Genomic DNA, 25,513 nt, shown 5'->3' with positions numbered 1-25,513 from the left:
TATCTATCTATCTATCTGTCTGTCTGTCTGTCTATCTATCTATCACAGTGTGACAGTGTACCATCATGCACAATACCAGCACCCTGAAATGGAATTCAAATATCTTAAAAAGTTTGTCTTTACCTCTGGACTCATACACTCTTACACGGTGTTTTTTTTTTTGTGCCTCTAACGTCTCCTTCCAAGGCAATGGTTATGTTTGGGGTTAAGGTTATGGTTAGCTGCCTGGAAGGCGACGTTGGAGGCAAAAAACACCATCGAGCCTCTTGCACAAACCACCATGAACCTAAAGCAGTGAAACTATTCACCAGGTCTGTCTCTGTGTCAGCCACTAGGTGGCAACAAATAGACAGCTATGGTACATACTGAAGGCCGACACCAATCAAGTGTTGCTTGAGAGACTGTAAAGTTAAGAAGGACCACAGGCCAATCTTGGATCTGTAAAAATCATAAAAAGTGAGTTTAAAGAGGGCCTCACGGTAGAGAAGCATAGATGCTCAGCCAACCTTTACCCCTGTATTTAACGGTAAGTGTCTGATCCACATGTAAACAAAAGGGTTGCTCCATCAGCAAATCCCAGGAACCTGTTACCTCTCTCACATTGACCAGACAACTGCTAAATCTGGTTATTAATTGACATAGCAATCTCAACCAAGGTCCATTTAGTAGCTATTCTGGAGCATTTGATTACATCACTTGATCTTCATCAGGGGATGCAAAACAAAAAACTCCAAAACAACTTGTTTTTATCAACTAAGGGTCAAGAGTTCAATTAGAACCTCAACTAGTTATTAATTATGTTTGCAGGAGTTGTTAAAAGTTTGCGTACAGTGGGTTGTATAAAACACAATATTCAAACAGACCTAAAGTCGCATAAAGTCGTTTATTTATTATTTTTTTACAAAATAAATGTCGCTTACCAACGCGCTTTTGTTAATTGCCAGACGGGCACAGAGAAAGCAGCATTCCCTGCTTCGGTCGTCAGGGATTTAGGGAAGGACTAAATCCGAGCCCCGACTGAGACAAACAATGGTAGCTATGAAAGGCGAGGGGAGGGTCGGTCTAATGCAAATGTCCACTTTGTGCGCCTCGGAGAACCTGCACTCACACTGACAACTACCAACTTCCACCCAAAGTAAGTAGCCTATGTAGCATAGGCCTATTACAGACGCTGACTGTATAACAACTTTTAACAAGTTTTTTTTTTTTTTGGGGGGGGGGGGGTATTTGTCGCTGTATTATACATTCGCTGTGTTCTTCCATGGAGGCTTCTTTGCTTAAGCAACAAGTGGGAAAGCGGAGTGCAGACGGCGTTTGGAGACAGGACGCTGCAGCATCTCTGAAATGTGCCAAGTGCACCTGCTGAAGGAAGAAACAGAGAGGTAGGAACCGTATGGTGTCCAAATACACGTGCAGCATCCCGATGTACTGTTAAAGTAGCACCCTACTTCCTAAACTTTCTCCTCCACTTCTTTATAGACGTTTTAATATTCAAATAAAAATTCCCCATTTTGTTTGCATTCCCACGACTACGTTTCATTTCTCTGTACGAAGCTTACAGTGGAAAACTTTTTTCCCCCAACACAGTTTTGTTCGACCCACCTTTTTTCTGTGCAGCTCATTTAGTGCGGCTAAGCCTGTCTCAGGAAAACGTGATTATCCTCAGACCATCGATACGCTGGCTTTCATTCAAGACATGCATGAGAAAGGCTTTGCAACATAATAGATCAGTGGGAGCCTGTCTGCTTGTATAGACGTGGGGCGAACGGAGGGGATTCCCACATAAATTGTGATATTTTAAAACAGAACATTTGAGGAAATAGTAGGCTACATAGACATGTGAGATTGACCCTCTTCCGTTTAAATGCAGGCCAGAAAAGTCTATGAAAACATTTGGTTAAAAAAAAAAAGAGCCAGCTCTGAGCGCTATTCTAACAAAATCTCCGTAGCCTGCACTTTTGCAAGCGTTGATTAAAAAGTAATGGAATGAAATGCTACTGTAAAGTCCCAGAATGCCCCCCCACCCAGAGAGACATCAAAGCAGACTCAACATGAGGCCTTTATCTGAACAATTGTTCCATTCTACCCCGCACCCCAACCACCCCACAACCCCCTATTCCCTATTTCCACTTGATTAAGCCCTAAACTGAGCAAAGTTAAATCTGGAGGGAAAATGGTTCACTAATTCTGACTCTCAAGTTCTGGCACAAAAGAAGAAAGAAGACTGTTCTTTCTGTTCTTATTTGAGTCTTATTCAAGTAGTTGACAAGAGTTTTCTCTGCTGGGTTGAAAAACATATTGTTGGACAAATATAGACAGATGACGATAAAGAAGAAGAAGAAGCAGAAGTGTCAGACAACTGAAAGCAAACCATCAAATCATTTAGCTCCTGCTTGATTATTCTAGCCTTAGGATACACAGATGTATTGCTGCGTACTATATACTGTATTAATTACAACATGAATACTGTACATTAGTTGTGCAACAAAACCATAGCACCTGATTTTACAGTATACTGAATATTGATAACATCAACATGGAAACATGCTATTTTGGGTGCATTAGAATGTAAGCAACAAAATCATGCATGTGTAACAATCTATAAAAAATGCATGGGCAATAGTTATAAAGTTTATTTAGATGATCGAGTTTTCAGGGATCGGTGTGAATGCCACCAAAGCAGTTTATGACAACGCTTTACAATTCAGGTATAAGGCTCTGACAGCTGCCCGTTGATGACTCTTTATTGCTCTCTAGAAACCTCACTCTGCGACTGAAGCTCAGACATCTTCCAAGTCTAAACAATGCAGTTGAAATCCATTGCTCTCCATTGATTTTCCTGTTTGTGTAAGCAGTTTTCTCTAATGGTGAGAGTACGCAGAAGCAGCCTGCAGACCACTGTACACATTCTCTGTGTTGTGGTGAGGTTGCCAGGCAATGTGAGCTTCTGGATGAAGGCTGCTCTCTCCATCTCTTTCTGTCTCACAACCCCCCACCTCTCCTCTCAGCTTGGCTCTCCTCTGCTGCATACTAATAGATGAACAAAAAGCTGATTACAAACAGTGCTGTCAAACTGATTATTAATATTCTTTGCTTTGTGGTCTGGTTTACAGGGGCAGTAGTTTATGGGAACTTCCTCTATTGTTACTTGTTATATGTATGGTTTTCACTAATTCACTGTGAAATACAGTATACAGAAAGTCTACCAGTCAACAGTTACTGTCAGGTGCATGTGTTTAAGTCCTTGTGTATTCTGCAGGATTGTTTTTATATATCTTTATGTCGTCCACCAGAGGAGGGCAGTATTCAAGTCCTGTTATGAAGCAGAAAACCCAGTAGTAGAATAGTAGACCTACTTTTAACTGTTTTTGCTGTGATGTGCTCTGATAAAATGTTAGTGAAATATCTTTGGGAGCTGCAAACAGAAGAGACTATCTACTGTATCTTTGCAGGAAGGAGTCATTACTCTGACAGCAACTCACAAACAGATGAAGTGAGTGTTAAGTTTGTATAAAAACAGGCACTTTTAATTGCAAAGCAACACTAATATACCAACAGTTTGCATAATACCACATCAGTGCATTGAGCTGGTTGTTTTTTAGTAGTTTTTGGATCATTTTGTCTTTTTTTTTAAATAATACGATCGATAATTGGTATCTCTGTATTGATTAAGTATTGCCAGAGAAAATATTGCGATACAATGCTGTAAGTATTTAATTTCTGTCATTGAGGAACTCCTCAATGACAGAACTCCTGTTCCTGATAGGCCCTATCCTCAAGAGGCCGGTATAATTAGAGCTATGGAAACAGGAAACACCTCGCCCTCCCTATCGTTTTCTCCCTCCTCTCTCTACTCCCTTTTTTCGCTCTGTCTCTCTCTCTCTTTCTCTCTCTCTCTCTCTCTCTCTCTTTCTTCTCAGATGTGCATTTATTTGTACAAATTATCAGGTGCAGAGACGTAAGGCCTATAATGAGTCCTGTGATGGTTATCACTGTATCTTGCATCCTTGCATTTACTGGAAATGAGGACATGGCTTGTGCCTGATCTCCTCTCCTTCCAGAAAGCAATTAACAAGCTGCACATTCAGTTTGGACAATTAGGCAAAATTGCCTTCTTTGCTCTCATCTATCTGCCTGTTAGAATCAAAACTTGCAGCTATTTTAATTACAAATTAAATTTTAGATTTTCTTCTTTTATTCTATCTGTTGTCAAAATATTTCAATTATTAAAGTGGTGCCTAACAACTAACTGCCAAAAAGCACAAAGTAATTCAATTACAGTGATTAGAAAACTCAGAAAAACAACCAAATATATGGTATTATGACTTGATAAAACCCTTTAAATGTTGGTCAACCAGTCGATTAATTAGGTAGTTCTTTTGAGCGTTAGGTGTCATGCTGTGGCAAATATAACAAATGCATGAGAAGTAAGCAGACATGTTTGTTTATATACATTTTGAGTTGCATGATGTGAATTGCTAATATGACATTTACTGAAATTTCACTCTGTCTAAACCTTAACCCTCCCTCACTCTTCAGCTTGACTTGCATCACAGTGCTTTGGCTTTGCATGCCAATGATTCATTTGTAGTGGATATTTACACACCCTCAGTAGTTCAACCCAACGTCAGGGATGTAGAAGAGGGGCCTCTAATTTCTGTTCCTTCCTCAAAAGATTAAAGACCCTGTGGAGACCAGGTGTACAGTTCAGACCAAAGATTAGACACCCATCGCACTGCGCTGCACTCTGCCTCTGTGACGGTAAAAAGTTTACTTTTGTTTTTGGAAGTTTCTACTCTCTTCTTCGCTGTTCATTAAAAGGGGTGCACCAGCACTTCACCCAGTTCCAACAGTCTCTCCCTCTGCTCAGGCACGCAGAGTTTAAGAGAGAGAAGAGTTATGACTTTTTATTGATTCAGAGAAGTGGCTCCCACCTTTTCCCTTCCTGGTGTGGAATGCACACCTGGAGGTGTTTGCGGAGTGGCTTTAGTAATCCATATAACAATGCAGGCTGAAATCTGTTGCCATCAGGAGCACTTGAGGCAGGCTGCTCTGACAGGCACGGGATTGTCTGTACAGATCAGTGTGGCTGTGATGCTGTTGATCCCCTTATTGTGACGTTTATCTTTAATCGTTTTTTATTTTTATTACTAACCTAATAGAGAATCCACAGGGTTTTAATATGATCATAGTCTTTCTAATTAGCGGAAAAGATGTCACAAGTTATAGAACGGATTTGTAAAAATAAGAAGATAACTCCCAATCAAAAGTTTGTATACATTAAAGTCACCATGGATTGTCAGAAAACACAGGTAAAGCGCAGTTGACTAGACTTTGTTGACAAGGGTTTGTTGAGTTGCACTGCTCTTGGTTCCCCCTACAGTGTACACATGAGGGAGATGGGTGCAGATAAAACGACTGGGTTACGCCCCGCCGAGGAATTGGGATGCCTGGGGGGTTGGGAAACGTTCTGCCTGGCTAGCCTTAATATTGTGATTCTCCTCAGTCAACAACGCAGTTTGTTTGATGGTACATGTCAGGTTCTTCCAAGACTTGGGGGCTGGTCCTCTCCTCTGGTTAGACAGCTGTCAGCCCTTCAGAGCCCAGAAAACTAGCAACTCCTCCATGTGCTGTTGGAGACTTCAAAGAAGTAGAGCAGAGCGAGGTGAGTGCTGATTTTCAAAAACAATTGCAACAACATTAGCCGGGAAGCTGGGATTAATTTGGATGTTGAACTTTGGGGCATTGTTCTGTCTCAGATATTATTATTATTATTATTATTATTATTATAAAAATGACATATATGATATATGACATAGTGTAGTAAGTTAGTCTACTGTATTTTGTGGATGTATGTTTAAACTGCTTGTTGAAACAGGTGCGTGGGTACCCAGGCAAGTCTGTGCAAGGATGGTAACATCTAACATTAGTGTCTTTAGTAGAGGGAGATTTTTTTCATTCTTCTGCCCAACAGCACAGATTAGATTTGATTCCATGCAATAAGACATTAAAGGGAAGGAAAGCTTGATTACTCTAGTTTCACAATAGGGATTACTTATTGAAAAATATAATACATATGCTTTACACAATTAAGTTTAGTCATACTTCACTGTTTGTACTGTCTTTAATTTAGTCACACAGTACATACTGCAGTATATGTATAATTGAGTCAGACTGAGCTTGTCCTCTCCTTGACTCCTTGACTATTTCAACTGTGGGAGCTGCTTCTGTAACTCGACCTTGCCTCCTCCAGCCACCTGTGCTCGCGCGCCCAGAGAAAACACTGGCTTTTGTATTGGAGTGAGATGTCCACACAGCAGGGGGACTAAGGTACATTAGGCAGCTATGACAGGTGGCATGCTCTCTTTCTGTGCTTGAATATGGTCGGGCTGTTGGTGTAACAGCTGCACCACACAGCTGTGGAGGCGGGGGTAAATCTCTTTCCTGACAAAGACATCAGAAAAAGAAAGACACTTTAAATTTGATTTGAGACACATTTATTTTAAATGTGTAAAAGTGCAGTGTTTGCATGTCCCTCCATACAGATTTGGGTCTCTCTTTGCATGGCAGTGGGAAGCTGGGGGTTGGGGCGCTATGTGGTTGTTTGTGTTTGTGTAGCTGTGTGCATTTGTGTAGCGAGGTAATCAATCTGAATCCTGGAGCCTAAAGTGTGCAGCAGCACCACTGTGTCCGTCTGTGTGAGGAGGAACGGTTTAGTGTGTGTGAGCCTGGATGGTGATGTGATGTGAGTTCCCATGGTTGTGTGAGGCGGTCAGAAGGAGAGTGATGACTTGTTCACTCTGTCCTCTGTATGGAACCAGCTTCTCAGTCTGATCTGTGAGTATTTAACTTCTTACAAAATGCAGTTCTCTTCATTTTGTGTGCCCACAGTTCCTCTGTATTAGTTAAACAGTGGTTTTCTGCTTTATCTGTTTGGAAGAGTCAGATAGTGGAATTGCACTGAGAGACGGTTGACAGACTGTTAGAAGCATACATTTAATTGGCATCTTATTTGATAATTGGTTCATCTTTTGAGTAATTTTACAAGCTACATTTGTTTTTCTTGGTATTGCATGGTATTAAATTGAATATGGTTGGTTATTGGACTGTTGGTCACACAAGAAACTGTTTGGTATGGATTTTCTGAGCTTTCACAATTTAGATGGATCCGACAGACATTTTGCTGCTGTAAAGACATATAAACTTAAATGACTATACAATGCTGTGATTACTGCCAAAATATTGCCACAACTCTCACAGTTTAAAATATATTATGCTGGAGTTTTCATTACAGCTCTTGTTGGGTGGCCTGTGTGGCACTGTGAGGTTGGTACGAAGTGAGGTAGGACCAAGGTGTCACATTCCACAGTTTTGTGTGTGTGTATGTGTGTGTGAATGTGTGTGTGTCTGTGTGTGTCTGTGTGTGTGACCACCCATCTATTTACAACAGAGCATTTACTTTATCTAATCTTACTTAAATTTATGATATCACCTCCAATGAATTCCTTCATATTCTAGGTAAAGTTTGGTTGAATTTGTGCAACTGAATTAAAAAAAAACTGTGTCCATCCTCCCCGCTTAAATCTGTCTTGTATTTTTATCTGTAGATATGACGATGAAAAATGTTAAAACTGCAGCTCTCATGTCTTCTGACTAATTTCTTTCCCTGATTGCTCTATCAGATGGGGTGCCACCCCTGGGACAGCCCTATCTGCCTATTCAGATCACATGAATATTGTTTACCAGAAGGCTGCGTAAACTAGGCTATTTTAAACCTCATGGTTGCTCATGGAAAAAACAGGAAAGGTTTAATTCCTGTAGTTGTACAAACATAGTAGTTTAACAGGAGCTGATGGATTACTGTACACAACTTTACTGCTGTCTTGATATGAATCAGAACATACTGTAGATAAGAACGTATGAAGCCCACACATATCTGTGTATTTAGCACAGGGGACATCAGCTCTGTGGACTAAATCACTACACATTTAAACACAAGAATCGGCTCCCGGATACTGATGTTGTTGACTGTTTATCCCAGTGCAGCAGGGCTTGATCCTGACCTAAATCACACACGGATGCCTCCTCTAGTGGCCTAAGAGGAACCACATGTCTACAGTCTCAAACAGGAGATATAAAGAGGAGATAATTAGGAACCGAACACATTTCATTTCTTTCAATCCACCCGTTATCCTTCAATTAATGTTTAGTCTGATATTAACTGATATTGCAATTTACATTCAGAAGGTTATCATCCACAATTACATTTTTGTTGGGAGCTTTTCTCTTAGGAATTGTTTTGTCACAATCATAGGCATGTTGGACTATGCCAACTTTCTTAAAGGAAAATAAATTAATTGTGTCAGTCAACACCAAGTGTAAACCTAACATAGCAGTAGTACACTCATTAATACTTTTCTGTAATAATCGAACCATTTTTTGATAAAATTAAAACCCCTAAAATTTGAGATTGTAAGACTTTGGAGAACAGTTTTGTTTAAAATTGGGGTGGTCCAGGCACCGGCCATGGAACACAACGTTCTCAGCACAAGTACCTCGGGGGACCTCTGCTGCATGTCATTCCCCCTTACTTCCTGTCATCTCTCTACTGTTTTCTTCATTTCAATATCTTAAAAACATAACTAACTCATTACTTAGACAGAGCTGCAGCCTCGCTTCCAAAATTATACAGGGCTGACTAGAAATCTGCTTTAGTGGGCATCCTGCTGGCTCAGTTGGCTGACGCGGCTACATCTTAGATTTGTGACAACCAGAGAGCTTTGTTGACTTCAACTTGAACCGTTTTGTTGCTCATGTGAGATAAGTAAGAATTAAAAAGAAGGAAAAGGAGAAAAAAAGGAGACTTAAAAGAAGACAAGCTGCCCTTAGTAAAACCAGTGCAGTGGAGAAAGCTAGGGTAGCGGAAATTATAGGGTGAGACATGGCACCAACATTATGTGACTTGGAGAGAGAGGAGTGTATATTTGCATAGTGCATATGCGAGGAATCTGTGTTTCTGTTTTAAATAGCAGATTATACAGTAGCTATATACATAAGACTAAATGTTGACCGACCTTTTATGTTCTTACCTCTCGGTTTACATTAACGTCTTTGCTTTTTGTGTGAAGTGCAAATGCCTCTGGATACTTGTCAACATGAGAGCAGCTACAGTGTTTATGTGTGAGCACATGTGTGATGTGTGACTGGCAGTGACAGCGTGTCATTTTGTCATCATCAGGTCATTGTGGATCAAGAATCTAGTGCCTCTCTCTAAATATAAACCAACCCAATTACCTATCCTCACTACTGTCTCTGTTTAAATGCGATCTACACATTTATTACACAAAGCATGCATTCTCATCATGTTTTCCCCGAACAATGACTTCCTGTGTTTAGGAAGTTATGGGAAGGAGCTAACAAAATGTCACTTTGCTGCATTCCAGCGGTAAAAAACAGTTCACCTCTCCTGTGTTGTGTCTCGGTTAGGGTTTTCTTGTGATGCCCGTTAGATGTCATCATCGAGGAATGCTAACTAACGATATAATCAAGTTTATTGTTCCATGTTTTCAACACAAAGACACACTATTTAGAAGAGCTTTTTAAAGACAAACTGTTTATATATCTGTTTACATATTGTTTTTAGAGGCAATGGGTTTTGAAGATGTCATATCTGTCTTATGTACCAGGAGGATGGCCCACATATGTCAGTGGTTTCTAAGGACCAGTTAAAGAATTGGGTATTCCCTTTGCAATATTTAAGGGGAACGCTGTTGTAGTGAGTGACCTGAGCCACCAATCCTATGCTGATGTCTTCCTTTCTTTTTCCTTTTGAAAAGCAGCAGAATAAGCTGAAACCCTAGTCCATTTGTATTGTCAGGACAAAGAGAGACCATTGTGGCAGGAAGGGTGGAGGGGAGCTGCCGGTGGAGGTAGGGTGCAAGGGGTCAGAGGGGGGCAGAGAGGAGTTAGTCAGAGTCCGACCCCTGCTGGGTGGAGTGTTGGGGGTTGGGGCTCTGCGCGGTGGAGCTGTGCAGGTCAGGTAGTGTGTTTTTTTTTTTCTTTCTCTCTCTCTCTGAATGATGAGCCTGAAGTTGCAGCAGTGTGCATTTATCCAGCTGGAAGAGGCTTCAGTAGCAGAGCAGTGGCAGGGCGGGGGAGGTTATGTTGGAGGGAGGGAGGGTGACGGGGAAGCCAACGCACTGCCTCTCTCACGCTCCGACAGGAGTTTATTCTGCTCAAGTTGCCTACACTGCAGCACACAGACAGAGCTGGAGAGAGAGAAGGCACGGGACCTGTTGATATCACTGCAATGACTTACAGCACTTACAGAGTGGATTGTACACTGGATTTTAGCGCTTGGAGTTGACAACTTTTATTTATTTATTTAAGTTTGGTGTACCGTCTGGTGCCTAAATGCTGTCACTGGGCAAAATGCACTCCAGAGCAAAGTCCCGGAGTTGTGACAACTACCTGAGTATTAAGGTACAAGCTTTAAATGTGTCTTCATTACAGTTTTAATGAGACTTTTTGGAAGTTGCTGTTTGTGTGTGTTTGTGTGTGTTTGTGTGTGTTTGTGTGTGTTTGTGTGTGTGTGTATGTGTGTGTGTGTGTGTGTGTGTGTGTGTGTGAATCCACCATTATATTATTGCGTGGTGTATATTCACATTCCTTAATTTTTATTCAGTTTCAGTTATTTCATGTCTTTATTTTCATGTTTTAGCAAGACCACTTAGTACATCTCATTGTGTGATGTATTACTTTGTTTGCTGCTCTCAGATGCTCTCCTGTTTGTGAGACTCTGTGTTTACTTCGAAGGGCATTGGGAGTGTAATTTGTTTCTTAAAAAAGAAAATCTTATTTCTTCAGTACATACAAACAACGTATTTCTGCTGTGTGCCATCATCAACAATGGTTACAAGAATACAAACAAGATTTGATGAATGTGTGAATGTATTTAGTTCCTTACTGAGGTCAGTGAAATACACAAGTTTGTATCCTTTCTGATAAGTCAGTTTCCTTTATCATCCTCCCACTTGGTATGCACCCAGGCTATATTTACCCTGCAGAGGTAATAACAGACTTTGTTAGTCTCCTTTGTCTCTCCTGTCACTGCTCATCACCGCTCCGATTGGTTGAAGGACCTCCATTCATTTGTTATCTCTTGTTGTTGGGTTTTCCTTTTGCAAAGGCCTAATCAAATGTGTTAATATGTGTACAAAAAAATCTATCTCTAGCGTGTGTCAAGGCTGCTCAAGAAAAATATCCTGTCAATATCCTGTCTCAATTTTATTTACATCCATAAGGCAAAGTCATTAGTTGACTACATAAATCAAGTCTTTCTGATAACTGAAATGGGAAACTGTCAAGTCTTTCCCACTGCTCCATTGGGCAACAGTTTCATTATGTTTAATTTAAAAAATGTATAGCTGTCTTTTAGCTTGCATCTTTTGTTTTATTACTTTTTTAATGACATACTGCAGGTTGAAAAAATGAGTAGGCCTTACACTTTAGAATGTATTAAACAGCCTGATGGTCAGAGGAAAATAAAAATAATAACTTTTGCTGAAGTGGGTGGGCCAGTTTATCACCTCCAGACTTCCATTATTGTTGATCTCGATGTCACCTCACGGACCCAGCTGTGTTTGGCACACAATCAGTGTGGGCCTCAGAGGGTTAAAGTTTATCTGCTAAGATAACATTATAACATTTACTTGAGTGAATTTTTACAATGCCCTTCTAATATTATTCTGAGGAACTCTGTAGTTTTCATACACAGAAAGTTTATTTGTGTCATATCTATCTGTATGTTTGGGTCCAAGTACAATTCAGTTTTACTTTAACACTAAGATTTGGAAGTATGTGTCTTAAGCTGAGAAAGCATAAGTTAGATAAAACAAATTCTGCAAACACTGATATCTCACAATAAATTCAATTTATTAGAGCAATAATTATGATTTAAGATCTATGGAGTTATTAGCGCAATTTTCAGATCTGACTATATTCCCCAGCCCCTCTCCTCGCTTCTCCCCTTCTCATGAGATAGGATTTCTATTGCTACAGATCAAAAGCTGAATCAAACTGCAGGTTCAATAAGGTCTCCCTAGGCTCTTTTGTTGGCGTCCTGGCACCTGGCAGCAGGGCAGCTCAGAGCAACCTGTGGCCTTTGTGTGCCCGCTGCCTTTGAGGCTGTTAGCAGGTTGGTTAGTGAGCAGCCTGTATGAGGACTCTCCTGTTACACTCCCCTGGTGGCTTCATGCTCCACTGGAGGCCTGGTAGGCAGCGCCTTTTGTGTCCCTGACCCACTAAATGTGTCAGTGACCACCTCTCGCTCTCTCTGTCTCTGTAGGTCTCTCACTCTTTCTCTGTGGTGTACCCCTTCTCTCTTTCTATTCCTCTGACTTTGTTTATTGTCTTCTTCCACTTTGCGCTATGACACATGGTTTTAAAAGTTGTGTACAATTAGAGTTACCAGCTAAGGAAAACTATTCCCATAGTACATTTAATGTCTCTATGTTCCCACCAAAACTTAAAATCAAAGAAAATCCAGCCTCTGTTTTCCTATTTCATTGAGAGACAAACGCCCCCCCATCATTTCACTCACTTATCAGCTCTGTGCACCTTTCTGAACAGCTGGTTTACTGACAGTGCAGACAAAAGTGTCCCACCTGTAGCTTGAAGCCAATAATTACTACCTCAGTCCTCCATCACACAGGCGGCCGCTTTCAAAGACCTGGCATCAGAAGGGGTGGGACTTCCCAATCTGTCCTGGCTGAGGGTCTGAGGCTAGACATACAGAGCCATACACGCTGCATTCCTCTGTGGCTCAAAGTGGATGGCAAGCTAAGCTTTGGTGGCTAAGCTCAGTCGTTCTGCTGAGACATGCAGATATGTCTCCCACTAGCCAGGTGACACTTTTTAAAAGCTTCAAATGCTTCCTGACAATGGAAAGCAATATATGCCCAACCTCATGTAAGACATTATCTCCAGGGTGATGATGTAATGTTTATTTTCCATTACTGTGAATGTAAACACTGTTTCATGCAGCTATTGTTCAGATAAGTGCATTTTTTTCTGTTCATATTGTAGCATTGGATTACTTGGACAGCCACTCCTGTGCGACAGGTTGAATAGCATTTGATTGATCATAAAGCTCAAGTCTCTGCAATGTTGAGTAATTGTTCTTCAAAACACTACCTTGTCACTACCACTGTTTTTATTCTGTCTTGGGAACCTCAAGAGCAACTTGCTGGTGTAGTGCGGGCTTTCCTCCCATTGTTAGCTTTCCTCCAAAAAAACACCATGTTATTCTTCTCCTACCGGGTGCAACAGTGACTAATGCCCAGAGACATTTTGTCTCTCTAAAAAGCAGACTGCTTGCTAATGGAGGTGGGTGTTTTTTTTCAAGGCACCAAACACTGTACAGCACATACCACTTAGAGAGGCGGAGTGCACAATGAATGCCTTGTAGTAAAGTCGTGGCATGTGTACCAATGCACTGAACTGTACTTACTCTCCTCTAATTGATGGTGCTGAGCTGTTTAGATCAACAGGACAGATCTTACAATGGGTGAAACATGGGCTGTCTGACGGGCTAAATTAACTTGAGAATAGAGGGTCTCTTGAATTCTAGGCATCCTTTTTTTTACACATTTACTGTCATGTAAATGCCGCATAAGCATTCAAGTGAAAGTTAGGAGCTGCGTATTTAACCCCTACGTTTTCAGCGTGGTACACAGTCGTAGTGTGGGACTTTCCCTGGCATTGCTATCTATGTGGTTATCATTGGAGGCAGATGTCTCTATTCCACTGTTGTGTTCCATTCAGGAAAAACCAATAGCCAAGGGATGTTTGGCCTTGGCTACGACCAATGAGAGGAAGGTCATAGCCTGAAACGCAAACTTAACTACAAGACCCGGTCAACCTCATCTAGGACGACTATAAACCCATTTGCCCTGTTTCATCTCGGGACAAGTTGTAACTAATGGTGTGGGACATGTCATCTGTTTTGGTGGGGACAGGCGTTGGTGGCCCAGGCAATGCAGGGATCAGATAAAAGTCAGCGATGACATGGTTGTTATTATTAGTGGGTAGCATTGCACCATCCCGACCGAAACTGGAGTCCAGTCTGTACTTTCCAGTTCTGCTGTTTGTGTCCGCTGACAGTGACGTCATTCCCACCAGGTGTTTCCCGTCATCCTGATGGAAACACCATGATGGCTGACATTTCCTGTCATGTTCCAACTTCCTGACTGTCTGGCTAAGTGGGATGATTCTCAGTAACTCATGTGCATATGCAACGTTGATCTGATTGAATTCATGTACAGTAAGCAGATGCCTTGTCATTTGATCATGGTTGTGCAACATTTGTATGATATTTTTAACCATGCTAGGCTTGATAGTTGGTTGTTTGCTCCGTCACTTTGGTCCAGACTGTAATATCTCAACTTCTGAATGGATCACTATGGAATTTGGTACAGACATTCATGGTTCCCAAATGACGAATCCTTCTGACAGCTTCTGTTTTTTAGTGAAATACTCTGTTGGATAGATTTCCATGGGATTTGTTAGGAAATTTCCATCAGCTTGAGCTTTACTTTGTGTCTAGCGTTATACCTGCTAAACATCAGCGTGTTAGCATTGTCATTGTGAGCCTGTTAACATGCTGAATATTAGCATTTAGCTCTAAGTCCAAAAAGTCTCACTGAGCCACTAGCATGGCTAAAGACTCTTAGGGCCCTATTTTAACGATCTAAGCACACAGCGTAAAGTGCATGGCGCAGGTGCATTTGGGGCGTGTTCAAATCCACTTTTGCAAAAAAAAAATGCGTCCGTGCGCCAGGCGCATGGTTCAAAAGGGTTGTGCTTAGGTGTGTATTGGGCGTAACATGCTTTAAACCAGAGTGTCATCTCCTCTTCCCTTTAAAAGCCAGGCGCGTTTGTACCTTGGCGCATTGCTATTGTGATGTGATATTTTTATTTGCAATCTTTTGCATGTTTGTGTGCTGCTGCGCTTCCCTGTGTGTGTGACAAGAATAGTGTGTGCACGCTGTGAATAAGCCTAGGCACATTTTACTTATTCATTGTTAAAATAACAATGAAATGTTGCGCTATTGACTTGATCAGACCAGGTTTTTGTTGGTCAATGGTGCAATCACTTCCCGCTGCCGCAAGATAGCAACACGCCAAGAATTTACCTGAACACACCTCCCTGTAAGACCAGCACGCCTATTTGATATTTAAATGACGTGGGCGCTGGATGGGAAATTGACAACTTTGTTGATCTTAAACTAGCAAAGACGCTTGCGTCGGTCTTTGTGCTGCGCAGGGTGCAAGATGGGGCTCTTAGTGTTGTTTAAATGTTAAACAACAAATGTAAGCTATTTGCATTTCAAGCACTCAAGACCAGTGTTTTTCAACCTGGGGTTTGGGACATCCCAAAGGGTCCCAAGAAAAATCACAGGCTAAATAAAGGCATACGCAAAAAGAAATTGTTAAAAAAAAGAAATTATTATGATAATTATTATTATATTCAATTAAGTTGTTTTTTTCTGACTTTTCTCTATTTTTTTGTTAAATGCTGGATACTGTCATTACTTCATGCTTCTAAAATCTTTTGAATAAAACCCTGAGAGGGAAAAATAATTCTTAGGCTGGCTTACTTACAGCACATGTTCACATCAGTGCCATACCCATGTAGCATACGTCTTTGGCTTTGTGTCTTCTTGTTACCATGACATACAGTATGTAGTACAAGCTTCATCAGATGAAAAATATCCAACCTAATCCAGCTCTTTTTTTCATTCAGGACACTGAGTCTTTGGATAGCTGTATTCAGAGCACCTTGTCAGCCCTGTACCGGCCCTTCAGTGCCACCGCTGCCACCGTCTTGTGGCAGCTCTTCAGTGTGGTGGAAAGGCAGTACAGAGGAGACGGCCTCCGCTGCCTCATTGACTTCTTGCTTCCTGCCAAGAGGATCTTGCAGATCATCCAACAAGAAACTAGTGTGAGTTGTTGATAGATGTGGCACCTGAGGTTTAATTGAGGAATCCACGGAATCCTGTGAATTATTTCAGAATTCATTTTGAGTTACTGCATAGTCAGAGATTTACCTGGTACTAACCTTAGTGATTAACTGCTGGATTGTTGGAAATAAAGTGTTGAGAAAGGGGCAGTGAGGACACCACAAGGAAAAACTAAAAGCCCCAATAAAACATGTATCTGTGTGTCAAGACATGTTAACTCATGTCCTTTCCTAAACACTTCAAACATGTATAGTAATATAATATGGAATAATAAACAAAACGTTTGCGACAAAAGAATGTGAGAACAGCTCTGCGGAGTGTGAATTTATTTGCTGAGTGGGAAGGGGGAGCATCAGACTGAGACAGTTGATCATTGTTCTGAAAACAAGCTGAAAAACAGCCATCTTTCTCTGAATAGGGAAATTGTGGTCGGTTTGAGAGGCTGCCATGGACACTTGGGCCCAAAATGAAATTCAATATTCTCTCTCACAAGCTTTGATTGCTGTGGGTTAGGGCTCTGCAACCAAAGCACTGAAACTGAATTCATCTCCACTGGTATTACACTGTGACGATATAGAGCAATAGTTTCAACTAAGCCTAGCCCCCGAGAAAAGCTTGCCATGCATGAGCGTCTTTGTATTGCAGGCAATATGAGAAACTTCAGAGGAAGATCACATCCTCAGGCTTTGCCTTCATAAGAGATGAACAAAGCCAACCCTTGAGCCCAGTGTCTATGCTCTCAGGGTCTGTGTTTTATTCTGTCACAGTGCAGATTTGTGTTGTGGTTGCTGCAAAAACAGGCCTGATCAGACAGGTATTCCTCTTTAGTCAAGTGATTGCTGACAGTGATTCATCCAGTGTGTCCCGTGAAAACATCTCACCACTCCATTAAAGTTAAACATATGTTTGAAAGCTTTGCAGATGTCAGTTGAATTACAGCTGAGCCATGACACAAATATAATCTTTTATGGTAGTGTGTATTGACTGATTTCTCTGTTTTCTCTTAGGTGAGGTTCAGAGGATTGCTATTCTATCATGAGGGGTGGCCTCTCTGCATGCACGAGAAAGTTGTACTGCAGCTTGCCCCCCTGCACAAAGTTCGCCTAAAGCAAGGAGACTTCTACCTACAGATTGTTCCTTTAGGCCGCAAGACTGCCAAGCTCGTAATAAAATGTCTGTCGGTCAGTGGGCAGGCCATCACAGAAGTCCCCATCGCAGAGAGCATGTATGGCAACGTCTTCACAGCTGAGTTCTTGCAGAATGTAACACGAGACCGAAACCTGCACCCACTACAGAACTGTCTGCTTACCACTGGTACGGCTGTGTATAGGACGTCGTGGAAAAACGTGGTCAACCCACTGTTTGTCAGCAGCACGGCGGACGCAATCATGCAAGCACGCTGCAGCAGAGGTGGCTTCCGCGGCCATCTCAGCACCTGCAGCACCAGTGGATCCACGGGTACTCTGGACAGCCACCGCAGCTCCAGAGAGTCCCTGCACTCTCAGGGAGCTGACTCCATCTTCTCTGAGCTCACCTCCCCAAACACAAACCACATGGACCCCAGCAGTGAGAACCACAGTGTTGTTGCACCGGACACTGCTGCACCTATAATTAAAATCAAAAGACCCACTGAAGAGAGTGGGATAGGAAGTGAGGATAGTAGTGGGAGAGAGAAAGGGTCCAAGATACTCTCTTTTAGTACGGACCTCAGTAACCCAGGCCCTCGACGCCGCCTCCCAAGGGACTCTGTTTCATTTGAGAGCAGGAGACTTTTCAGAAAATCTTACATGGAGGCCCTGCAGAACCCCATGAGCCTCGGGTCCAGCTCTGAATCCATCCTGGAGGAAAGCCCAGAGAACAGTGCTGGTTTAAGACAGAGCCCAGTGACACCAGGCAGCAGCCCTGACACCCGGACCTCCTCCAGAGAGCACTTATCTTGGAGGTTGGGTAGCAGGAGCTGGCTCAGTGGTGATGACTCCAGACCCAGCACACCTTTACTTTACTTACAGAGGGGGTTGAGGAGCGCAGAGAGAAGGGCAGAAAGACGTTCAAAGTCACTGGAAAGGACTAACAAGGCAGGCCAGGTTAAAGGCTACCGGGAACGATCCTCCTCTGGAGGCTCAGCTAGCACCTCCCCCAAAAAGCTGATGAATGGCTACTCTCTTCGTTTTGGGAAGCTGGATGTGGAAGCAGCTTTTCCTGGTTCTGAGAGGAGAAGCAGCAAAGAGGAGTCAGGTATGTGATGCTTCACTGATGTTCACCCCTTTGTTGTCACAATGTACAAAAATCACACTTCATTTACTGTTAATCATAGTACATGCAAATACCTAGTACTAAACTACTGTGCTTTAAAAGTACAAATATCTCAAAACTGTAGATACTTGTACTTTACATACATCATTTTGTATTGTATGGCACTTTATTTTTCACTCAACTGCAAATGGTAGTTATCCCTCCTTTCTTACTTATCACCACATATAGTCACCACATGTAGTTTACAGCTATAGTTACTTTTGCAGGTTAAGAATTTATATTCAAAACATATGACCCACTTAATAAATATGAAGCATCATTATAGATTAAACACCCAGCAGTGTACAGTAACAGTACACACTGTAAAGTAGATAAAATCAGCTCCTGCTCAACCATCTTAAAAATTACAAATATAGTGCTTCTTTCACATCAATGCATCCTTAAAAATAATCCTAGGATACAATATGTCTATAATACAATACAGTATTTAACATTTAACATACACATATATATATGTGTATGTTAATACATATGTATGTGTATATATATATATATATATCTATGTATATGTGTGTGTGTGTGTGTATATTATAAGATATATTATGTGTGTGTGTGTGTGTGTGTAGTAATATGCTCTTTTACAGAACCTTTGACCTCTTCAGTATTCTTAAGTTTGTTTTTTCTCCAACAGTGGTACGACTGTTCATGACTCATTATTTCTTGCTCATCAAATAATATTACCTAAGGGTATCTGTCTTAATAGACAGATAATGGTGGTTTTCTCACCAGGGTGTGTAATCATACCCTGCAGCAGGAGTGGTTACAACAGTCTAAGTTGAGACAGCTCATAACCCTGAAGTATTAACGCTGTCATTGGTGACAGATTGCTTTTCAAAGCCCACCTTGTATATATTGGCATGTTCAGGGTACAGGTATGTCCCTGCCCTGGAAACAAAACTTTACTCACAACACTGTTTTCTTTACACTATCTTTTTTTTGTGTTAGTTCAGACAGGGTATTTCAGGAAAGTGACGATGTGTCAGAGTTCCACCTACGGAATCATGCTGTTTTTAGAAAACACAGATTCTTCCGTAAATTGAAATGTGAGGTGAAAACTGAGTTTAATGCCAGGTGATAGCTGAGGCTGTTAGTACTGATTTTATAAATAAGGGTGATTATATACGTATATGTTCATTTAAATGTGTTAAATACACACCCTGCCATAGACATACAGTAGTTAAATCACATCCCTATTGCGTTCCTGAGATTACCTCAGAGGGGATTGTATTTCAGCTGTTTCAAAGCAGGTTTTCCACAACAGCATTTTAAAGGCAACAAAGGATCCTGTAAACCCTGTAAACCAACCACAGGGACCCCCAGCATCCCACAATGAGATGACCCTACAGTGTTATTGGGGCTGGGGGCTGCACTGATCCCAGATGGGTTGCCTCATTTACAAAAGTTTCCTTTGTGAATCAATCAGCCACTGGGGATCCACAAAAAAAGAAAAAGCCTTTCAAACTATGCCTGTGTCTTTGGAGAGTCTATTCAGTCCAGAAACACAAGACCTAACTTGCACTGATTCACACCACTCTGAAAAAAACTCCAAAAGGGTTGATTTACTCATGATATGAGCCAGCAAACTCTGCAATATCCAAATACATCCTCCGCTATTTATGTGATTCAGCAACCAGTGCAGTTTTAGCCTCTTTGACAGCTTACAAATGTGTCCCACAGACTACACAAAAATCAGACTTTCACACAGGACAATACTCAGGAGGCTTTACTCTACATTTGTCACTTCCTCTGAAAACAAAGCAATTTAGGAAACATGCAGCAAACACAGGCTGGCCACACAGTCGCACAGGAAATGCACTGACTGTTTGAAGACAATAGAGGCTGAGCCAGGAGGGTTTACTGTCACAGAACAGAGCAGGACAATGCAAGAGGCCTCAAAACTGTTTAAAAAGACAACACACAGCAGGTGTCCATCAGACACAGATGCGTAATCACAGATCTATCATTAGAGTTGGTTGAGCAATGGCGTATCAAGGATTCATGTTAATTTTCAAGCCTATTTGATTCTTACATCACTGCTGTTTTGAGAGGACCTACTTTATAACTGTGGTTCTATGGGATGGGAATGTCAGTCAGTTGGTCAGTCTACTGCTTTGGTCCAGACTGAAATATCTCATCAACTAATGGATGGATTTCCAAAAACAGACATTCATGGTTTCTCGAGGATAATTCATAATAGCTTTTCTAATCCCACTACCATCAGGTTAAAACTTTACCTTTCCAATACTTTGGTTTATGACTAAATACCTGCAAAACGATTAACATTTCCATCAGTGTGTGCAGTACTTTGTGTTTGTGCTTAATAGCTTAATTTGTAAGCATTTACAGTAGCTCTAAGCATCGCTTTGTTTAATTATATCCAAACATAGTTTTAATTTATGGTATTTTAAATGTTTGTATAAATTACTTATTACAAATAAGTTGAAATTAATAAGTAGGTCAAGTCTGTGATATATATTTAGGGTAGAAAGTGGATGAGCTGCATGGGTTTTGTCCTGCCCAAACAAAGTAAAACCCAACACATAAAGCCACGCCATTTTAAGGGGTGTGTGGGGAGAAGAGATCTTACTGCTATCCTTACAATGGACCATAGGCTGTACCACTGGAGCTGCCTTCAGGTCCAACCCCTGCAAACAGGAAAACAATAAGCAGCAATTTTTTCTCTTTTTCTGTCCTTAAACTATTTATTTATTATATTTTATCAATCCCACAAGGAAAACTACACTTTTTACTCTGTTGTTATTACACACATTACACACAGGCCTGAAGTACACACACATGCTCAGGACCTACACATGCACTAATGGAGAGATGTAAGAGTGAGGGGGCTGCCCATGGAAAGGCGCCCCGAGCAGTTGGGGGTTCGGTGCCTTGCTCAAGAGCACCTTGGCAGTGCCCAGGAGGTGAACTGGCATCTCTACAGCTACCAGTCCACCACCTCACTGTGGTCTGTACAGGGACTTGAACCAGCAACCCTCCGGTTCCCAACCCAACTCCCTATGGGCTGAGCTACTACCACCCCCAAACTAGGGATGAAACCAATGATTATTTTTATAATCAAATGATCAACCATATAGTTCCAGGTATTTTGATAAATTACTTGTTTTTGTTTTTTAGTGAAAAATGCAAAAAGTCCAAAGGGACATATTTATTTATGTCTTGCTTTGTCTTACCAAATACAAACCCAGATATATTCTGCATGAAAATCAGTCAATCATAGCATTAGATTTGCTAAAACCAGAGAATTTTGGCATTGTAGCTTATAATATTGACTGAAATGATTAATAGATTATCAAGTTTGTTACTGTTGAATTATTTGTTGATCAAATAATCAATTAATTTGATGATTGTTGCAGTTCTTCTGTGTGCTGTGCATACTGTGCTATCCATTTTGATAATCTTACAGTACTTAGCCAAGGCATAGTAAAGTACTCAATTGGTTATACAGAGATACTGTGTTTGGCTGCCTTAGGAATAGGTTCAAGTCCATAAACTGTGTTACCACTTGGGAATGTCAGGTGCAGAATTCCTATAAAAAGAGCCTCAAGGAATGGAAGGCAAGGCAAGGCAAGGAAGCTTTATTTGTATAGCACATTTCAGCAACAGGGCAATTCAAAGTGCTTTACACAAAATCAGTTAAAAAAACAGTAAAAAAACAAACAAACAATAAAACGCAAGAATAAACAGTTAAAAATAAAAACATTAAGATACATAAAACACAAGAATAAAAGTTACAGCACAGCATAAGAAATTAAACGTTAAAGAAATTAACAGTCATTTAAAGAAAGGCAACATCAAAAAGAAAGGTCTTCAGCCTTGATTTAAAAGAACTGAGAGTTGCAGCGCACCTACAGTTTTCTGGGAGTTTGTTCCAGATATGAGGAGCATAGAAACTGAACGCTGGAAGGCCAAAGAGGGGTAGAATGAGAAGATATGAGAGTCCAATAACTGCATGAGTCAGGCTGACTTAACACCTGGTCTCAGTGATGAGTCAGTGTGAACTCAATACTACAGCACTGCTATCTCCCCACTAATAACCATTGGTTTCATGTGGTATTACAAAAAGCACTGAGGTGAAAGGAAGCTTCAAATTTCTATTGATTTTACTGTATTTTTGTACAGTTGTAGCTCAGTAAGTATCACTTAGAAAATATGTGTATTTATAATTATTTTTACAGGACAGTGTGAAGACATCATCAGCAGTGAGAGCAGGCGGCGCAGGCATAGTGGAGAAGAGTCACACAATCCTAAAGTTGCCAATGGGAGTGCCGTTAGGCCTGCTTCAGAATCGTCTCTCCCCAAACTGGTGTCAGGGGTCAATCAAGAGCTGCTCACATCAGGTGCTGTGATCCTGCCAGGTAGGGGACGACCGATTCGGATATTAGCTGCATTCATTGTTTTAATTTTTGATGTATTTCGGTTCATTTACTGTACACTGAAATAACACATTTGCTTTCTAAAAATTCCAATGTCCAACATGTTTCTCCACCGCTGGAAATTAGGAAGAGGCCTTTACAGAGCGTACACTGCTATTAATCCTCAAATAAGTTAATGATAATATAGTTCTGTGTTTGGTTTGTGGTAAATGGCTGAATGCAGAACTGGGTATTCCTTTATCATGCAATTGTTTTTTGCCCCCTTATTTTTAATTTAACTGATATTTTAGAAACTTTTTTGCTCTGAGTAACATTCCTATCTGATCCCAGATGGAGGATTACATTAATGGGATAATAATACTGAGCTGCTTGAACATTCCTGACAATGACAATGATAGCTAACATGTGAGTATTAAGTGTTGACCCCCTGCTGGCATTCTCTCTTCCAGGAAACCGAGATCGCAGTGGGAGGGCAGTGCTGCAGGTGTGCACGAGAGATCAGGTGTGGGCAGGTGAGAGTTGCACAGTCAATGACCTCACCTGTTTACTGGGCTACTACTACTCAACGCTGCGGTAAGTCACGCATACTCTAGGTTTGTTTTATCTAGGTTAAGAATAACTCCAGTAACTTTCACAGCTGTCCCTTACCCCTAAGGTAATGCTGTCCAGTGCAGACTTTAATAATATGTTTAGCACTCTTCCAATGTTCCTTACCACTGCAGCTGTTATTTAAAGCTTATAGATGAATGAAAAAGACAGTACTTTTTTTTTATGAAGGGCATAGTCTGTAAAACCGAGAATGAAAAAAATGTTAGTTGTCAGTTTCACAGGGTCTTTCCATAAGCAGTTGTCAGATATTTGTTTGTCTTTCAAGTGTAATTGGAATTGATGGACTTTCCAAAACCCTCTATAAATGTCATAAAATAATCACACACTTTTTTTCGTCATTTATCAGACGGTACCAATTTTTTAGCTTTCAAAATATGGTATTGCATGCAGTCAGGTGTTTGACAAAGAGAGTACTATAACTGTACTTTGTAACTTTTGTTTTAGGAAAGAAAGGTGTGATCAAGGCTTAACTGTTGTAATAGACAGCAGGAGGCAGCAGCCTGTTCCAGCTCTGTTGTCATCTCTGTCTGAATTGCAGGTGAGCCCACAGTGGAAAATATGTAATTACTCAGTGATACACACCCAATGAGTTGTTAGGCACTGCTAAATCTCTGTTGTCTTCTGAGCTGTCATGTTACGTCTCTCTCTGGGTTATTACACTAGGGCATTCCTTATACATTTCAAAGTTTTACCTCTCAGTCTCTGACACAGTTTTTCTTCAAGGAGGCACACCTTTAAATGTGTAGTGACTGCCATTCCAAGACATTTTTTCTGAAAAAAGGCTAGTCTTAGTGCTCTTATGGAGAAACCTGTGCTTACTTGTCTGTTTTTAACCGCGCACTGGGAGCGTGCTGACTGCAGCTGACATATCATGTTATGATTGAGTTTTCTGACTTATGTCAGGATTACAATTTGGCAAACCACAACATCTTAACACACATTTTACACTCTACATGTATTATCATTTATTTTCATCATTATTCATATAATTTTCTTCTTATTTAAGTGACTGTATAATTTGAGTGTGCATGTTTTTCTTAGGCGTTGGCACCAAATGCACTTTACACTGTTCTCTTCCTGGTGGACAAAGAGACAGCAGCCAAACCTGAGAGAGACACCAATGTGCAGGTACATAAAGACTCTATCATATTAATAAAAGGTATTTCAAATAAAGTGATGTATTCATTTTGTTGAATTTGATAAGGGATTTGCAAGAATTCAGATTTGATATTTGTTACTGGACTGAGTTTTAAGCCATTCCTATCTAATGCCATCACTGTAGGCCATGATGAGATTATCAAACTGAGCGTGTGTTTTTCTTGCCACAGACTGAAACACTGTCTTCTCTGAAAGCCCTGCTGAAGCACATCGACCAAACCCAGCTCACACAAGACCTGGAGGGCACCTTCCACTACGACCACAACCACTGGATCAGCTTCAGACAGGTGAGTGTGCCGGTGGTGGCTGGGCAAACCTACTTAAGAGCTTGGTGAGGATGAAGATACTTTTAAAAAAACTTTTTTTTTCACTTTACGCTGTTGGGTGTTTGCTGTTCCTTGTAAAAAAAAAAAATACTTGTTGTTTTTGCCAAAGTTATGTATAGTTACAAGAAATGGCTTCTCGGGGCCAGTGGAAGTGTTTGCCTGTTTGCTACATGGAAATGCTTTTCTTGAATCAATCCCTTGCATTGCAGGCATGGATGGGGTCAGATTTTTTTTTTTACAGGCTTATTTTTCTGCCTGCAGATTTCTAAGAATGGTGTGGGGCTCCAACCATTCATGATGTTTTGAAACTGCTTGGGCTAATAATCTCCCACCATTTCTTTCTCTACATCTCTCTCTCAGAAAATTGACCCATTTGCCAGCAATTGTAGCGCAGCCATCTCCTCCCTTCAGGAGTCCATCAGCACCCTGAGCAACAGCGGCAACCTGAAGACCTCCAAGGTCAGAACCCAACCCCCTGCAGGCAGTCTGGCCTTTTGATTTATGTCTCCACTGACACACAATATCTCTGCTGGCCTCTTTCCTCTTAACTGGAGTAAACAGTTCAGGAGTTTGTTTTGTGGTTACTTTCCATGATCTTTGTGCCTGTTGAGGTCAATGACACAGTTTTGTTTTGAGTTTGAAATGATATAAGCAGATATTTTATAAATATATGTGTGTGTGTGTGTGTGTG

General features: G+C 41.0%; 1 protein-coding gene across 6 annotated transcripts in view; it reads left to right on the top strand.

Moving 5' to 3' along the window:
- Positions 1–1,233: 1,233 nt before the first annotated feature.
- plekhg4b (pleckstrin homology domain containing, family G (with RhoGef domain) member 4B) overlaps positions 1,234–25,513 on the top strand; it is a 33,456-nt gene continuing 9,176 nt past the window's right edge. For 2 of the 6 annotated variants that reach the window (XM_032519648.1, XM_032519647.1), the window contains exons 1-9: positions 10,214–10,482; positions 15,806–16,003; positions 17,030–18,257; positions 22,532–22,711; positions 23,179–23,302; positions 23,783–23,876; positions 24,380–24,466; positions 24,667–24,783; positions 25,183–25,281. In XM_032519648.1, coding sequence (XP_032375539.1) covers positions 10,414–10,482; positions 15,806–16,003; positions 17,030–18,257; positions 22,532–22,711; positions 23,179–23,302; positions 23,783–23,876; positions 24,380–24,466; positions 24,667–24,783; positions 25,183–25,281 — 2,196 coding nt within the window. In that variant the 5' untranslated portion in view covers positions 10,214–10,413. Of the gene's footprint in view, positions 1,383–5,509; positions 5,666–6,814; positions 6,838–10,213; positions 10,483–15,805; positions 16,004–17,029; positions 18,258–22,531; positions 22,712–23,178; positions 23,303–23,782; positions 23,877–24,379; positions 24,467–24,666; positions 24,784–25,182; positions 25,282–25,513 lie in introns of those variants that run through there. The other 4 variants (XM_032519652.1, XM_032519651.1, XM_032519653.1 and 1 more) reach the window with 4 other exon arrangements.

The sequence above is a fragment of the Etheostoma spectabile genome, chromosome 6 (genome assembly GCF_008692095.1).
Source record: "Etheostoma spectabile isolate EspeVRDwgs_2016 chromosome 6, UIUC_Espe_1.0, whole genome shotgun sequence".
Lineage (NCBI taxonomy): Eukaryota > Metazoa > Chordata > Actinopteri > Perciformes > Percidae > Etheostoma > Etheostoma spectabile.
Note: the sequence above shows the minus strand (reverse complement) of the source record. Positions and strands in the feature narration are given on the sequence as shown.